The following is a 17,375-nucleotide window of genomic DNA, read 5'->3' as shown; positions in this document are numbered from 1 at the left end:
CTGTACTATCATCTGGAACTGGAGGATAAACCAGGGGCTGTTGAGTTACTGAACTCACAGGTGTACTTAGAGCTCCCTGAACAGGGCTTTGTGTATCTGAGGCTGTCTGCACATTTTGGACTACATTCTGCACTGCTCGCTCAACTGAATGAAATGGCAGGAGGTGATTCATTAAAAGCTGATTTATAAAATATTCGGAATCCTTTTCATGTGTGACTATCTTTTTACTTTCATCTGCTGTCTTTTCAGTTTTCTCTGTCTGCTTCTTTTTCGTTTTAGGTTTTGTACTCCCATCACCTTCATCTGTGATAGCTGGAAACATTCTCACCCCATCTAATGTCTCTGCTCTCCACGTATTCCGATATCTGATCTGCGCCTCATCTAGCTTCCGCTAGTGCTGTAGCTGCTTTCCTCATTCTGTTCTCAAATGTTGTTTCGTTTTGTCTAGCAACAGGTTCCCAAATAGCAAGGGCTTCAAATTGTGTGGGTCTTGGACAAAGCTTTAATTCATCCAAATGTCCTCAAATTTTCTAAAATTCTCAAATTAAACGTTCCATAACAAGGAAAAGTTAATGAACCTTCTTTCTCAGTGATCTTACACCATAGTTTAACCCAAATGCATGCTGAAACTCCTCTCGCCTCTGACACTTAGTAAGATGGTGTTCCTTCGGGTGCTGCCTGTTTATCCTCCCTAACTGGAATAAATACATCTCCTCTAAGCACTCTTCTTAAAGACTTGAAAATGTTAATTGTTTCTCACACAATTACTCACACATACACTAAACACAATATATTGTGAGCACTTAAAAGCCAAAAACCTGTCTGAACACTAGAGGTAGGGATCAAACGCATTGAAAGCTGTGCGACTTACACATCCGACTGTGGCTTTCGCAAGTATACATGAATGAACCTTGACCAGAAATTCTCACCCTGGTTGATACAGATCCTCCCTGTGCACTCAGGATTCACCTAATACAAACCAACAACTCACATGCACTCAAGGAAAAACTAATGGCACTGTCAATGGCACCTCATAACACATACGTCACTGCATACAATAAATTAACCAAGTGTCTTCTACACTTGTGTGTTACCCCGGGGTCTTAGGCCTCAATGAACCCACCAACAACAACTGACCATTTTAGAGCACAAAGTGCCAGAATCACTTTGAATATGATGACTCCGCAAACACCTCACAACATCACACTTCACCGCAATCTATAGCAAAAAGCACTGCAAGCACAAATCCCTACTTACACTTGCATTGCGCTACATTTGTACGCACAACCCTGGAATTTCAACAACCTCTCAAACTAACCATAGAACAACTTACAGGGTGGGCAATTTTTGGACTGAACAATAATGTGTCTAATACTGAACAAACATATGGCTACTCCTCTTGTGGAACGTTATCGTCACTCTGCCACCAGAACTGGTAACACGTTTTCTCATACTCCAAAGGAATCAAATCCACAGGCCTAAATACTCCGGAACCAAGATCATTTAGAAACAGTCTTGTAAGATTAAATAAGGGAGCACTTTACTATTCATAAGAACAACCTATTGGAAAAAGTCATGTTAGAGGAAAAGAATGATTCAGCACTTTTACATGACCGCAAATACGAAGTCTGCAGGCCTACTTAAGCCAACACAAAACATATAATGCATTAATATTGTTATTAATGAAACACACATAATATGCAAACTTATACATTGAGCATTAGTAACATATGATCAAAAACAATAAAACATCTCATTAAAAATATGCTACCTTTGTTAAAGCATCACATTCGGTACAACAGAGAAGTACATTTATTTTTATGCGCATGTAACTTTATACTCATAAATCACACATTAAACATTATCAAATAAATTGTGTTTTACTACTAGCAGTTACGCTAATGTTTAAAACATACTTTTACATTATTTAAATCTTATTAGCACATTGTCATTCCTGGTAGGCACTATTGTGTCCACCACAAAATAAAACAAGAGCACTTTTAAAATACTGTCATTTTAGCTTTTTCTCTACATTAAGATTTTACCATGAAACCTTCTGCTGACCTATGGGTCACTAAAAGCATTATTAAATTGTACACTCCAACAGAGGTCACCATCCGTTTTCCATCCATAAGAAGGAAAGATGTTGAAAAATGTTCTGCCATGGAAAACGATTAGCTATCTTGTGTATGCGGGCAACTAGTATTTCAACCATACCTAAGTGGAAGATTTCAACCATACCCAAGTGGAAGAAAGGTCTATATGAGAACTGATCAGATATCTTTGACATCTTGTCTGGGGCAAAGATTAAGAAGGCAACAGTTAGGTTAGTGAGACTGACTACCAAATTACTTGAATTTGATTATAGAGCAGTGCATATTGCAGGAGGGAAAAAGTGATGAATCTGTCAAAAATGATATGAGAGCTGCCTCTTCGGAGTGTTGTTATTTTCCCTCCCCTGGATAATTTGTATTTGTGCCATACTCAACATGTTTGGACTCTAAACTTTCTTTTATCGTCATCTAACGGTTCTTCCACACCCACTCTTATATGTGTTCCCCATTCGTCCCTGGTCCTTAAACTATTTTTCAGTGTTTTTGTTTTAACCAGTGTTGGAGAATTCCCGTTCCATATATAGTCGAAGCCGTATTCACATATTGTGAGTATAATTGTAAAATAGATGGAGGACGGTCAACTGCCTGCAGTCCTCCAGCAATAATAGACTTTCTACGTATGACTTTTTGCAACGCATTTCCACTGGCGGTTAAAGGTGAACAGGAATCTTCGCAGGTTGTCATGACCTTTCTGTGGCTGGAAGTGGGCGGCGAGTTGCTTCTCTTGCTCCGGTCAGTGAACCAGTGTCTGTGCTGTAATCAGAGGGCGGAGACTAAAGAAGGCCAAACTGACTCTGTTCCCGCCTTTTCATGTTCCCTCAGAAGGCCAAAGGGCTGAAATAACAGCGGGGGAGGGAAATGCCAGGGGCTCGTGACAGACCGTTGATTCCGAGCGAGGAGGAGTTAACTGTCAGACTCCACACCGCTCGAGCACTACCTCCCTCTTGCGCCAACAGAACCTGCGCACTGAAAGAAAAAAAAGCGTTGGGAACAGAAACGCTGCCCCACCCCCTCTCTCCATGAAAGCCTTGTTTGTGTTTTTCCTTTAATTCTCCGCATGCGTAATAGAAGGCCGCCAGTCCTGTCATCGCCTCCCCCACTTGTCTCACTTTCCATATTTTCGCGCATGCGCTTTTGCGGCGTTTCCTTCTTTCTTGAACACCCATCCCCTCACACCACTGTATGTTCTCCGCATGCGCACTCCGTAACCCCTTCCCCCAATTTTTCCTGTTTCGCACGTTCTATGTTTTTTTTTTTTTTTTGCCTATGCGCGTGCGTGGTGGAGCGTGAGAGCTCGGGGTAGGGGCGCCGTCTCGAGGTGAGTCGTCGCGCGCCTGTTGGCAAGAGAGTGAGCGCGCGTGCGGAGAGGCTGAGGAGAGCGGGTGTCCAGTGGAAGAGAAGACGACGACAACTGGCAAAGATAGGAGCCCGGCGGCCGCCCAAGAGGCTTGGGCAGAAATCACCGCCCGCGAGGACGCCTCGGACCCGGCGGCGGGGATGTCGGCACTCCAGAGCTACCGCTAGCACCCCTCGCCTGCATGCGTCGAGAGCCTCCCCCAGCATGGTGCGGGAAACCAGGCACCTCTGGGTGGGCAACCTCCCAGAGAGTGTTCGGGAGGAAAAAATCATCGAGCACTTCAAGCGGTGAGTACGAAAGAGAGGCTCTGAGAGATACGAGTAGAGCCGAAGAGAAATGGCCGGAGGATCAAATAGGGCATTCGGGGGTACGCGGATGTAGAAGGAATGGGGGAATTAAAGTGGTCTTTTGAAGTGCATCTCTTCATTAGTCCGCTGTAGTGCGGATGGATTATACAGCCAGCTCCTTCGCTAGACGGTTGCAGAGAATGGTGGTGTACCTGGTATGTGTGGCTTTGAAGGATACACAAGTTTGTCCATTCCAATGATAAACTTGCCCTGGTTCTCTTGAACCCGGCGGCTGTGGAGGCTCGTTACCTGCATTCTGGTGCGGGGGTGGAGCGGAAAAAGAGACTGCTGCCTTCTATCTGAAAAATGCCCCCCCTTCTAAAGTCGGATCGCACCCCGCCCCCCACTTGTGATGTGTGGCTGGTAAACGTGCAGCCTGACTGCCCTGAGCCGCAGCGCCCCACCCCCCTCCCCCCTCCCCCAGGGGGGATGGTCTGCCAGGCTGGGAACGATGGCTGTAAAATGGCGGCCGCTTCAGTGTGGGAAACATCTTGGGGTGGGGATTCTGCTCTCACTGTCCGCTGCAGTAGAACTATCAGCAGGCCATGCAAAGAGTGGTGCATGCGTTGTTTAGATTTCTGGTAGCTATTCTCTGTCCTCAGTGCTTAGCTGAGATCCCCAAGGGCAAAGCGAGCAAGGATCTGGCTACCTTAGAATCGTGTCCGGACTGCTATAGCGGTGTAGTGATTTTTTTTTTTTTAACATGGTGCCTGGTACGGGCTCGCCAGTTGCTTGGTATTGAGCCTTCTGCATTCCATATATGTCTGAAGTTGCCATGTTACTGTTGCTTGGAGATTTGCAGGGCTCAGCTTAGAAATGCGCTTTCCTCCGCCAACAGCACGTATTTGCATTTTGAGGACTGGCGTTTTCAGAAACAACTCAACAATTTTTTTAAAGAGGATTTTAGTGCATGTGCGCACATTTTTTCGCCCCGGAAAGGGTTTTTCAAGACGATTGTCAATTCAAAAGACCTCGCTTCACGTTCTTCTGTGTGTATGCTAATTAAACTATTTGCAATAAACAGATTAATTGACCTTGTCACTTGTGCTTTTCTTTCATCGTTTCCTTCGGGTACACTTAACGAATCGGATTTCTGGGTGGCTTACCTACAGATTTAATATTTATTTATATTCTGTTGCTTCCACCAATAGATTTTTTTTAAGGCGCGTAGATGTTTTGGCTGAAGTGAGGCTACGCTTCCCATTAGCTGATCATGGCGAAATCAAATCAGCAGGTTCCCACCCATCCCCCATCCTGTGAATCTAGCAGAAAGTATGCAGCGGCTGAGCTAGCGGAATTGCATACTAAATTTCACTCGCACAAAGAAAAGATCACTTGACAAACCTAGTCAGTGCTGAGAGACGGGCAAGGCAGGAAGTAATGGGTAGTTTTGTATTTGTGGGGGTTTCTCGTGGATGTTACATTTAGCCTCGTTTCATTTACTTGTTCTGTGGTTGGGTTATTTCATGCAGTTATATTATTGAGTGACAAGCGTTGTTTATTTTTGACTTCCAGCTGCCAGAAAAAGTGTTTCCTATTGTTTATTTGGGTTAGATCGTCACGTGTAGGACCTTTGTTGCGGACATATTGCTTTAAGTGTAAGCGTCCATTTTATTAAACGAAGATCATGCCTGTTAAGATTAGGTTTTTATTTTTAATACGGCTCTTGGTAAAAAAAAGTGTCCTACGATTACACCCCATTGTTTACACTCGACCAGTGTAGCAACTTTATTTGTTCTCACTATGTGCACCTTTAGCTTGCATTATAGTGATACTGAATGTGGAAAAAGCCTTATGCGCGACAGATTTGAAAAAATCTGTCGTTTATTCACTGAAGAATTGCGTACAGTGCAGCCAGTTGTAGTGGAGTGACGGGAGTGTACATTTGCATTTTCCCACGTCTGAACCGTTTACTACCAGCCTTCCAGAGCCATTGGATGATGTTTGATGATACACAGTTTCAAAAGAAAGGGGAGTGTTGTCCACATTCAGTGACTAGCCACTTCTGGGAACACCCATCTTTACCCCCACAATCTCATGTTTAAGACTGGTCCGCTGGTACATTATGTGGTTTTCTAAGAAGGATCAGGGTTGGATCTGATGACAAGTTGTAGGGACAATCTGCGTTCACCACAGGTTTTTATCACTTTTGCCTAAAAGGCTGTTCATTCGAAAGAATGACAATTAAAAATGCAATGGTTCATTGACTGGTAGCTTCCATGTTAAACGGGCTTTCGCTTACGTGCGCCAAACGTCATTGTGCACTGCGCTTTTGAAGCGTACTAGAAATGTTACACTGCAGTGGCATTTTTGCTGTACATGTAGGTGCTTGTACCAGTGTCTTCCTCTTACTAGTACTGTACTCTACACAAGCATTTAATCGCTGCCTAGATTCTCCTTTCATTTGAATGGCCTGTCGTCTCATCTGTAGCACACTCTGGCAATGAATTCCCGATCAGTGAACTTTGATCAAGTTTGAATGTATTTGCAGATGGAAATATTCGGTCATTAGTTTTTTTCCAAGAGTAATGTAAATATTTAACTCGTAGCAATTAACTACGTTGCCCTCCAACTATGTACGTGCTTCTTAATTATTGGGTTAGGATCCTTCTGAAGTTGACCAAATTGCCGTCTACGATATGACCTGAGAAAATGTAGTACTCTGGCAGCGTCCTATTCAATTGCTAATACATTTCTCTTCCTTAGTAATCGCACCAATATTTTCATATTTGTGTTATGATAAAATGCCACACCTTCACAGGAATATATATAGGAATGTGGCCCGCATGCACTATTGTCATTATTAATTAACTATATATTTGCGCCGTGCATAGTTGCACAGTGCAAGTTCATAATTAGTCTCTTATTCATGTCTGAAGCATTGTTTTGCGAAGATACAGGAAATAGTAAACGCAATTTTTGCACTGCTTTTGCACAAATAGTAATTGTGAGGGATGAACGGCAAAGTAGCTGATACATACAGCGGTTGCCATTTTTGCCGTGAACGTATCCACTTGAAACTCAAGACCTTTGCAATCAAGAATGTACCGCGTCCCTTTTGGGGGTGAACCAATATCAGTGTTTGTTTTTGGGTGCAGCACGAGTAACTGCTTCATCCTGTATTGGAAGCACCTTTCCACCAAAATTATTACTGTATCTGTGTTGACGTTATCCCTCCGCCACTCCCTAGTCGTCAAAGTTTCTTTCCAATAGATCTCCGATTCCCAACGCCCTCAGTGAGTTAACTACCGACGATGCATGTTTTACCTCTCTGGCAACATTGACTGATATCCCCATGACGTTTTACAATCGTACCTAAGTCCGTTCTACAGTTTTTAAACGCGTTCTACTTATTTGGGGCCTTGCTATCCCACCGTCCCAGGTATCTAGCTTCACAACTACTGGATCAGCCCGCCTGCATTGGCTTTCGTCTCCACTAACATCCTCTAGTGATTAAATCCTAAAGCAGCGATTCTCCCACTCTGCGTATCACTTGGCTGTAAGGAATTGTATCTTTATGTTTGTTTAAGCCTATTCCATTGGATCTGGTAGTCAGTAGCCCTCAGGACCCACATGGTGTGGCGCCACACCAGCGTGCTCTGAAGCTGTTCATCTCTGGTGTAAACACCCCTTTTGTGTTCCTCCTGGCAGATGACCTGCTTGATTTGAAGGGTGAATGACCACTAAGTTTTTTTGGGGCTTCAAAAAAGCCTTCTCAGCAACTGGATGCAGTCCGCCAGTGCTCTTGGTTACATCAACAGAAGAGTTGAGGAATTCTCGTCCTAATGTTGGACCCAGTGCTGGAGTTACATGGAAACATTTTTGTCTGGGGGGGCCTGAGAAATACAAAAAAAGTGATGCGTGGAATACTTAATTAACCTCAGCCACTGGTAATTTGTTGACGCCTCATCCTAGTCTCTTTTTGTCCACCAAACCTTCTGACAAGCTGTGTCTCTTCACACCCTCTTGACTGAGTGGTGTTATGTGCCCTTGCGGTGACTTCCCCATATCTGTTTGTGTTAAATACTTTGTCTTTTTCAAATGGTGCAAAACAGTGGCAGGTTGGTCTCGAAAGTGTGTACTGATTATTTTTGCACCATATGTGATGAGTTTGCTTCCTGTGGTTGGCCGCGTCTAGGTCAACCATGGCCTGCTTCGAAAAATTGGACTGTGTCCCCGTTGCTTTGAGATAATACACCACAAGCGAATTATTTTAGGTACCCTCGTTCTTTGATTTAAATTGTAGTTGTCTCATAAAAAATCGGGGTGGGTTTTATTGAGGCTAACTTGAATGTAGAACTACCCTTCTAAAGACTATTTTTGGCAATCCATGTAGCACGTATATTATGCACTGAACCGTATCAGTCAATTGCCTATTTATTTTTGGGTCTGGGGTTCCTCCGGATGCAAATCCAGTATTAATTTAAATTTAGTGTACTGATAAAGTGGCTTGAAACCAGAGAGGATGTCGACATACAACCACCGGAAACCTTCTAATGCTTTAATAAATGAGCAAGATGTGAGGGGAAAAGAATATCGAAATTGTCACCTATGTTTGCTCTCTCTGCTTGTGTTTGTTAGCCGTACAGGGCTATATGTTGTTCACTGTTTCAATTGGAGAATAAGGACCGGTGTATAAATACAGAACTGCTACTTTTTTTTTTTTTTTTTCTTTTTTGCCTATCCAGCTTTAAGTACATCTTGATACACGATAGAACACACAATGACATTCCAGGTCTTTGCTAGAAAGCACCAGTCTACTCTTCATTTTATATAGTAACACAGTAGGTTTATTTTTATTTATTTTTTTTGTCCACAGAAGGCTTTCTCACAATTGTTTCGTCTCTTTCTTCTGATAATTCGCATGCGAAATGTAGGGATTTTCTCTAGTGGAGCATGTGATCCTCAGCGATTTGTTCGTCACTTATGAGGATGCGGTTTTCTTTTAGACCAGTGACGTTCCTATTGTGCGTGGTTTTAGAGCATGTTTATGACTTGGAGGGTTCTGTCCAAAATTGTTACCTAGCATATTTTCTTGACTATGTGCACTTAGATGTGTAAAATCCTACATTCTGATGGCATAGTTTAAAGATTCCTATGTACCTTGATTTAGCCTTCAGCTTTTCGTGTTACTGTAAAGCCAAGGTCATGAGTGGGGTTTTCACTGGCCTGACGCCCACCGAATGTGAGGTTGTTTACTATAAAATCGACCTGGTTGACTTTTGTACTACAATAACGCAGGGCTCCTCGTTTCGATTTTTTTTTTTTTTATTATTATTTTTTTTTTTTATGGGGATCGCATCAATGGTGAACTGACTTGAGCGAGTGTTTCTCGGGCAATAAGTCATGAATAAATATTTTATGATTCACTAAAATATAGTTCCGCCATGAAGTCATTAAAAGAGTTCAACAAAATCTGCATCCTATTTCTGTAAACATTAGCACCGCATCGACACAATTTTTATTGTGATAAAAAGGAATGCTAGTAAATTCGACTGGAGCAATCTAGCAAAAGCAAGTCCTCTGAACAGAAGACTAAACGTGATCTGTTTTGTCCTGTTCTTTATTTGGGCAGTGTGTTTAAACAATTATAGATGGTGCTCCTGCACCAGTGGAATAATTGTGGCACCTTAAGTGTGGGTAATAAATAAAACTGAGCTAACAGGTAAGATTAGAGTGGATATGTTTATTAAGCCGGACAGTAATATCATAGAATGTGGTTAGATTTGCTGGAAGATGGTTCTAGAAAGTAGTCACTGCACTTAAGGAAGATTGGCGTTTAGCTTGGGATTTTCTGAATCTAATTATTTTCATGTCAAAGTTCTGCTTGTAATCCCTGTTCTCCAGAGGAATGGGGATTTCCATAGAATAGCCTTTTAAAAAAGATTTCTGGCTTACCTCAATTGGAATATTCACCTTGACCCCTAATAATCAGTTACAAAAAAGGCGTGCATGGTTGTGATCAGACCTTAACACTTAGGAAGCGCAGGGCATGTCTGTGGAGGTCTAGTTTTTGAAAAACATGATGAGCAGTCAAAATGTCAACGCTAGAACAAAGCCAGTCTGGTTTAGTGCTTGTCCCACGTTTACCAAGTACGAGTTAGTACGATACTTATTGACCCTCCCGCACCCTTACCGTTCCGTTTCAGAATGGTACTCTAGGCTTCAGCAGTGGGTTAAAAACACTCGAAATTTGCATATTCTTTTGTAAGGTGATTTCTATGTTCTCCCCTGGTTTTGTGCACCCTCGTTTAAGAGGGGGTGAAGCTGCAGTTCCTTCTAAGGTGAGGAAAGACTTCAAAACCACACATGAGATATTTGAATGTCTCACTGGAACCTGCAGGGGCGCCAAACCTCTTTCATGTCTAGCCATACTCTGGCTTAAACAGAATGACGCTTGTTTTGGACACGAATCGAGGTGGGGCAGGGGCGCAGCAGTATAGAAGGTAATACAAAGAAAGGCGCCACTAGTTGTATGCTGGTGCCCCGAAATGTTCTGCTTTTATTGTTAGCAGATGGCGGGACATCCTTTAGTTAGTTGGAAAATGTATGTAATAACAGATGGGTTTCCTTATTCAATCGTTCTTCACTTTAACTGTAAAAAGATTGTAGGCCATCAGTCAGGCCACTCGCACGAGCAGGGCTATGTGTATATGCTCATCGAGTAACTATCCTTCCCACCTTTTTTTATATAATTGATGCATGCCTTAGGTTTTTTCCTAATTCGGGGCACAGCGCACCTATTATGGTGTGCCATTCAGCGTTTCATTGATGTCACATAGTACACTGGTTTATTTATCATTAATTTATTAGTTGGTGCGGTCGCTGCGTATTCACTTTTTGACGGATTCTTCGTGCGGTTTGCCATAGCAACCCGCCCCGTCCCCATTGGTACGTGTTTCGGTGCTGTGGCTAACCCTGTGATGGGATTGGCTTGTTGGGAGACTGAACAGCAGTGAAATTCACTGCAGCGAAACCCAGCGGTGCCTGGGGAGTCCGCTGCTCTTTTTATAGGGCGTGCTTCCTTGCATGAATTTAAAAACCCAGTGATATTTGTACGAACTGAATATAAACGAGCCTTTCAGCCCCTCCCACAGCTGGTAGCGTTGTGTGAATTACACTGTATGCGTGGAATCGAGCCTGAATACAGAGCTGACCTCCTAGTCTGCATTGCGACATCTACTCCCGCCTGTCTCAAGGGGTTTGTCTCGGCTCAGTCATATTTGTGAGAGGCGATTGCTCAGATTGGTTCTCATGCAGCAGTACTGATCTGGAGGAGCAGAGTTTATTACGTACGGGGCATTTTCAGCAGCTGGCGCCATTTTGTTGTCTTCGAGCTCTACGTTAGCGCTGCTTTGAATGTCCCTGCAAACATTTAATGTATTCTGCCGCAGCGCCGCAACCTCGGCAACCCCCGTCCTTCATGTGTTACAGAGGGCTGCTAAGGATTTGTAGTTTGATCAGGCTCTATTTAAATAATACGGTGGTGAGGAGGACTGTAGACCTTTTATTAGACGGCATGTATGGTTAATACGTGGTATCTCGAGAGAAAGGACAGCTGTGTAGTGTTAACATATCACTGTCCTAGTGTGTCATTGCTCTTGAATTTTTTTTGTATTTTGCTGTTCTGGCACCCCTCCCATAACAGTCTTAGTCTGTCAAAAACTACAGTGAAGGTTCGGTTGAGCGCCCATTTGCCGTGATTTCCGTTCCGTGCAGGTCTAGATTTAGGAGTAGGCCTCGGATCTGCAGTAAATCCTCTTGTTGGGAATATGAAGCGCTGGGAGCAGTAGTGTCAAAAAACTATGCTCCCGCAAATGGTTAAGTGTTTTCTTGGTATTGGGCAAACAAAAACGTCGGTCTAGCAATCACATCTGAAGGTGCCTCTCAGAATTGTTTCTACACTATGCTGTAGCAGCCCTTTATTTCGTGTTTTTGTTTGCAGATTAAAACAAAACGAATTGATGGTGTTTCCTCAAAAACTTTCACAATCTAAACGTGAATGTAACACCGCGACGTTAAAGAGGCCGAGAAACGGAGAAGAACTTACTTGGGATTGTAGCTCAGCTTCTGATGAGACATGAAGAAAAAAAAAATACCAAAACTAAATAGTAGTCCTGATAAAACTAATACGGCAGATCGGTAACCTGCGTAACAGCTCTTAAGTGTACTGATTAGATTTACCAAAAATCCATCAGCAATAATCACGGTAGTTTTAAAATTACTAACGAAAATGCTTGCTTGCTCAAAAGTTAGAGGTTCACCTTTTTTTTTCGCTGTTTTTTTTTTTTTTACCTTTTTTGCCAGCAGACCTATATTTTGACAGTTTGCGACTCTGAGGCTGGGAAGGTATTTGGCTTCCACCCCCTCTAGAAAATTACACTGCAGGACACTTGAGTGTTTGAAGTGTGGGGAAAAAAATCTCGTATTTAAGAACCCCCCTGGCTCTTGTGATGAAGTTATGTAACTCTTTAAAAGGCAACGAGGTGCTGCTGTAGGGTGACTTGATGCAGACTAATGGAATCTGAGCTGTACCTCGGAATCTATTTTAGTAAATCTCTGAACATAGAAGTATTAGATTATAAACTCTACTGTTTGTGTTTAATGCGCAAAAATCATTTCCGAAGGGGCAGTCCGTTTTTACCGAAGGAAATCAAACTAGGAATAATAATTTACACTTTTCTTTCCCGGTACTTTCCAACATTGTGAAAACAGACGAGTGAAAGGCCTCGTTTAAAATAAATAAATTTAGACTAGGGGTACTCTCTCACTGATGAATTAAAGAAAACTACATGCCCGATCCATTGTTACTTACTTGGATACATGCACCCACTATACTCTTGTCCCTTTTCTTCATCCTTAGCAGGTTATAAGATCAGCATGTTAAAAGTGGGAACCTTTATGCTAGAACAAACTTGTCTTGCATAAGCAGGTTTGGCTTTCATGAAATTTAACAAAGCTAGTTGCGGTTTTATAAGCCGTTGTAGGCACGTGGTAGTTATCTTGAAAATATTTATCTGCTTAATCAAAGTGCCAATCTTCAAGAAAAAAAATCTACTTATGTATTGGCACCAAAATGTCACGTCATGGGGTGGACCATGACACAAGGTCATGCAAATCTAAAGACAAGTATACAATTTATGAAAGAAAACGTGAACACGCAGTCATTCTGAACCTCTTGCGTTTTAGACTAGAATGAATACTGAGTAAAAACGATGCTTGTGTGTCAGGCTCGGTGAAGTTGAGCCATTCTTGCGGTATGGCAAATACTGTCAAGTTCACTGAAGCTGGTGAATGGTTCTGGGTTATCTGTTGGTGATATTTGTATCATCACGTGATTTACGAAAATCGATTTGATCCGTTGGTGTGGGACTATATGTAAAGAGTGTGGATCTGTGCTCTGCTCTTGCAACAATTTAAACTTATTTTGATTGCAATATAATAGAATATGGATTCTGTGGTCTGTTTAGTCTATGCCTCCAAGACACCAGTGGACCTGCTTTTCAAATTAATGTGGAATTTTGGAACTGCCTGACACAATCCTTTAGGAAAGCTCCTTCTCTGAACGTTTGGAAGTAACTCGTAACGTTTCCGGAAAGAGATTAAATGCTATTCTATCAGTCCTTGGGTTTCTCACACATCTGGACCCGGTGCACCATACCCCTTGCCAAACGAATGTTCTTCTGTTTGATACATTTCACTATAATTTTTCTTATTATTTGAATGATGTATCGCACGTATTCTGTGCCATCAAAGTCTGCTCACAACTAATATGGTTTTCTTAAGATGTGCTTCACTTACCATCCTTCGTGCTTTCAATGAAGATGTAATCTTCAGAAAACCCTCCCAACTCTGGTGAAAATTGTCATTCTGCATGCTGAGTAGACTGGCCGTGTCAGGTATGTCGCCTTATACTATTTGCCACGGTCTTATCCCTCCTTACTCTACTCGTTATCTGCCGGAAATATACAGTGAACTTGAGGAATGTGTTGTATGGCGCCCTGACTTCCTGAGGGCGTGGTAGGCGCTCTGTAAAACTCAGTAAATAGCTAATTTGAATTTGCTGAGATACTTCACTAACTCTTATCGAAGATGACTTGGATAATCAAGCCTTAATGTTAATTTCCAAAACACAGGAAATGTCCATTGAAAATATACGTGGGCAGTTCCCTTGCAAGGCGACGAATTGAAGAACATAACTACTTTCAATATTGTGTGTTCTGCTTAAGACGGACGTGATGTTATTTTTTTCCCCCGTCATCTTGCCTATTATTTTCTTTTTTATCTTTTTTTCTTCATTGTCAGTATTTTTAAACGTATTTGTTTGGAATAACGGGGAGTTCTTTTAACGATACTCTGCAACGTATATTCTCGTTAAAAAATGTTTTAAGCTATTCTGTATAATGCCCCTAACCTTTTTTGAAGATTTTATTAAATACGTACATTGCAGTCCTCTTGTGCCATACAACTTTCTTTAAAACCCTTGGTACAATTAAGTGATTGGTTCTGACGAATATAGTGCAAGATATTGCAATCACTGTCCTAAAATTCATCAGCTGTTCATAATGTTCTACCCACTGAGTTATGCTGATTAAGTGTTCGCAAAACAGATTTCAGTTCCTATCAAGAAGAGCAGAATTAAAAGTGCAATGTGTAACTTTTATTTTTAGTCTTGTAGTCTGTAAACACCTTATGGTCCAAAACATTCTAAAATTAATAACTTGTGTAAGCTGGGTTCTTAATCATGTAGCAAAGCACTCTCTGGCGTGGCTGTGACAGAAATAGACCAAACGTGCCTGAGTTAGTTTGCTCGAGGGCATCTAAAAAAAATCTACTAATTAATAGTAAAACACATGCCCTGATGTCTGCAATGTACACACACGTAGTTTTCTTTGCTGCACTTTAAATTATATTTTATTCAATCTCTGATGTGTTACAGTCCTTTTGTAAGTACGTATGTGGCTGCATACATATTAGTAATAATTAATTGTGCTGTCTCGGATTGCTAAACATTAACGGTGTTCCTGGTTGAAAATATGCAAGTAGCTGGGATACCACTCATGATACTAGCCCCTTCTCAGTTTATAGCAGTAAAGGGGTTGCTCCTGAATTAGTAACCAAATGATCAAAACCAAAATACATTGAAGTTTAATGCAATGCGACTAGAAACACTGAGTATGACACAAACCACTATAAAGATAAGTGCTTTGGGGCATTTAGTCCCAGACCTTAAAGCAGCAGAGATGAGTACATTGTGTTTCTCCGCATTCAGCCTTCACCTGGGAAAAAGTAAAGGGTTCTAAAGCTTGCCTGACCAGCAACAGTTTGTCAAATCGGGGCACATTCTTTGTGTTAGGTCAACACCCTAGATATGAAGGAGAAAGCTATTCTCTTCGCAGACGGCTCTAGATAGAAGGGGTAGAGGCGTTTGGGTTGTAATGATTTTATAGTGAAGCTTTTCTCAAGTTCTAATCATGCAGGTGAAGTATGTAAACTGTTTCTAGTTAATTCTTTGAACAACAAAAAAAAAGTCTATTAAATGTTCTTTTTAAATGCTTGAGTTTGTTTTTCTTTGCACTTCATTAACCATTTACATTCACTTTTCTCTTTCCTTAGATATGGACGTGTTGAAAGTGTCAAAATACTGCCCAAGCGTGGTTCTGATGGTGGAGTGGCAGCCTTTGTGGATTTTGTGGACATCAAAAGTGCACAGAAAGCACACAATGCAGTCAACAAAATGGGAGATAGAGACCTTCGCACAGATTATAATGAACCAGGCACCATTCCGAGCGCAGCTCGAGGATTGGATGATACAGTTTCCATAACATCTCGTACTAGAGAGGTTTCTGGGTTCAGAGGAGGTGCTGGGGGACCCACTTATGGCACCCCAACATCACTTCATGCACGGGAAGGACGTTATGAGCGGAGACTTGATGGGTAAGTTTAAGGTTTCGCTAGGCAGGTATTTTGTATTTGATATGCTGAGCTGCGAAAAAAAAAAAAAAACCTATAGGGCCCCCAGATGGATTCACATTTTGGGAATTCTGTGTTTCCTGTTTTGGGTAACAAGTGGAAACCACTCAACTCCAGTGGCTGGATACTTATGGATTCGCGAAGGATGGTACGTGCAGCTGACTGGATTCTACTCGTTGATGATCTTGCACTTTAAGGGTGGAAGTGTTCCAGTGGTCGCCATGGATGTTGGTTGTTGAAATTTGCTGAAATATGGCATGGTCTTTTTGGATCATTTTTTTTTTCTTCACCAGAAGGAACTAGGTTTGCTGCAGCGTATGGACGATGTTCCTGTGTGTCCTCTAAAAGGTCTCCATGACGGAAAAATTATGGGAAAGAATTCGACGTCTGTCTGTCGGACTACTGTGTCAAAATCAACTGGAATTGCAACTTTGCTGTCTGTAACTTCTCACAATGTTTTTGGATTCTGCAGGCATCCGTTATTCCTGGAATGGGTTCATTGGTACAGAAGATGGGTGGTTTTCATCATTTGGTGGATCCTTTGTTTTTCAGATTTTGGGATTACTTTTCCTTGTGGCATTGGGCATGTTTGACTCAGACTTGCAAGATTAATGGAATGGGTATCTTCTGGAATGGTTTTTAACTATTGGACTCAAAGCATTACCCTAACTGCTGCCCTAGAAGGCTGGGCATGGTTGCCGTTAGGAATCCTATGATCAGTGGAAAGATGGATACCCTTGTATAAATATGGGATGCTGCTGATCTATACTGATTACTTTTTGCTGGGTTTTGTGCTAAGAATTGACTGTTGGTGACCTCAATCAAAATGTGCTGGAAGCGAGTGATTTGGAACCTGCTGTTTGTGTTTTTTTTGCCCTCCCTACCCCACCCCCAGCATGTCAAAATGCGGATCACTTCACATTCGGTTCCCGGTAACCACTGCAATGTTAAGATTTTAGGGAAGAAAATACACAGAAAAAGTCCCTGGATTTGATGCATCGATGCTTCGCTTTGACGCAGGAAAGCTTGGGGCTTGGAGAGTTGCTTATTTTCATGGTCTCCGCAACCTTGTGCCCAATGGAAATGTTTTTATTTTTTTATTTTTTTTCAGCTTTGATACACTTTTTTTCCCCTTTCCCACTGAGAAGGTCGATTACTCCCGTACAGGTGGCCAAATTGGGGAAATGCTCTTACAATTCTAGATTTAATTGGGATTATAGGTCGAGTTGGCTCATTTGGAAAAGGTTGGTATGCCCTGCCCAGTCTTATTAGCTCCACTCCTAACCTAAGTCAGACCCTTTCTTCCCACTAACCTTAGTAGTACATAGTACTTGTATGCATTCAAAATGAAACCACCATAGCCCTTAGTTGTCACCCTTGCTGTTTTATTGGCTCTTGTGGCAGCTTTCTTTGTCCTACGTTTTATATCTGGGGACGTTCATTACTCATGTGTCAGTACCTCTAACTTACTGCCCAGACCGTCATTTGATTAGTAGTTGTTGATCAATGTTTTAGAGGTGATTCTAGTCATGCAAGTCTTGCATTGTTTTCTGGTTTTAAAAATATGGATACGGTGTACCTTTT

The 17,375-nt window shown here is 42.0% G+C and overlaps 1 protein-coding gene across 5 annotated transcripts in view; it reads left to right on the top strand.

Annotated features, from left to right (window-relative positions):
* The first annotated feature begins 283 nt into the window (after nt 1-283).
* The window catches only part of SPEN (spen family transcriptional repressor), a 357,496-nt gene continuing 340,404 nt past the window's right edge, over nt 284-17,375 (top strand). For 3 of the 5 annotated variants that reach the window (XM_069240114.1, XM_069240113.1, XM_069240112.1), the window contains exons 1-2: nt 284-3,758; nt 15,435-15,755. In XM_069240114.1, the coding sequence (XP_069096215.1) occupies nt 3,676-3,758; nt 15,435-15,755 (404 nt within the window). In that variant the 5' untranslated portion in view covers nt 284-3,675. Of the gene's footprint in view, nt 3,759-15,434; nt 17,036-17,375 lie in introns of all 5 variants that reach the window. The other 2 variants (XM_069240116.1, XM_069240115.1) reach the window with 1 other exon arrangement.

This window comes from Pleurodeles waltl, chromosome 6 (assembly GCF_031143425.1).
Source record: "Pleurodeles waltl isolate 20211129_DDA chromosome 6, aPleWal1.hap1.20221129, whole genome shotgun sequence".
In the NCBI taxonomy this organism is placed as follows: Eukaryota; Metazoa; Chordata; class Amphibia; order Caudata; family Salamandridae; genus Pleurodeles; species Pleurodeles waltl.
The sequence above is the reverse complement of the archived record's forward strand: the minus strand, read 5'-3'. Positions and strand labels throughout refer to the sequence as shown.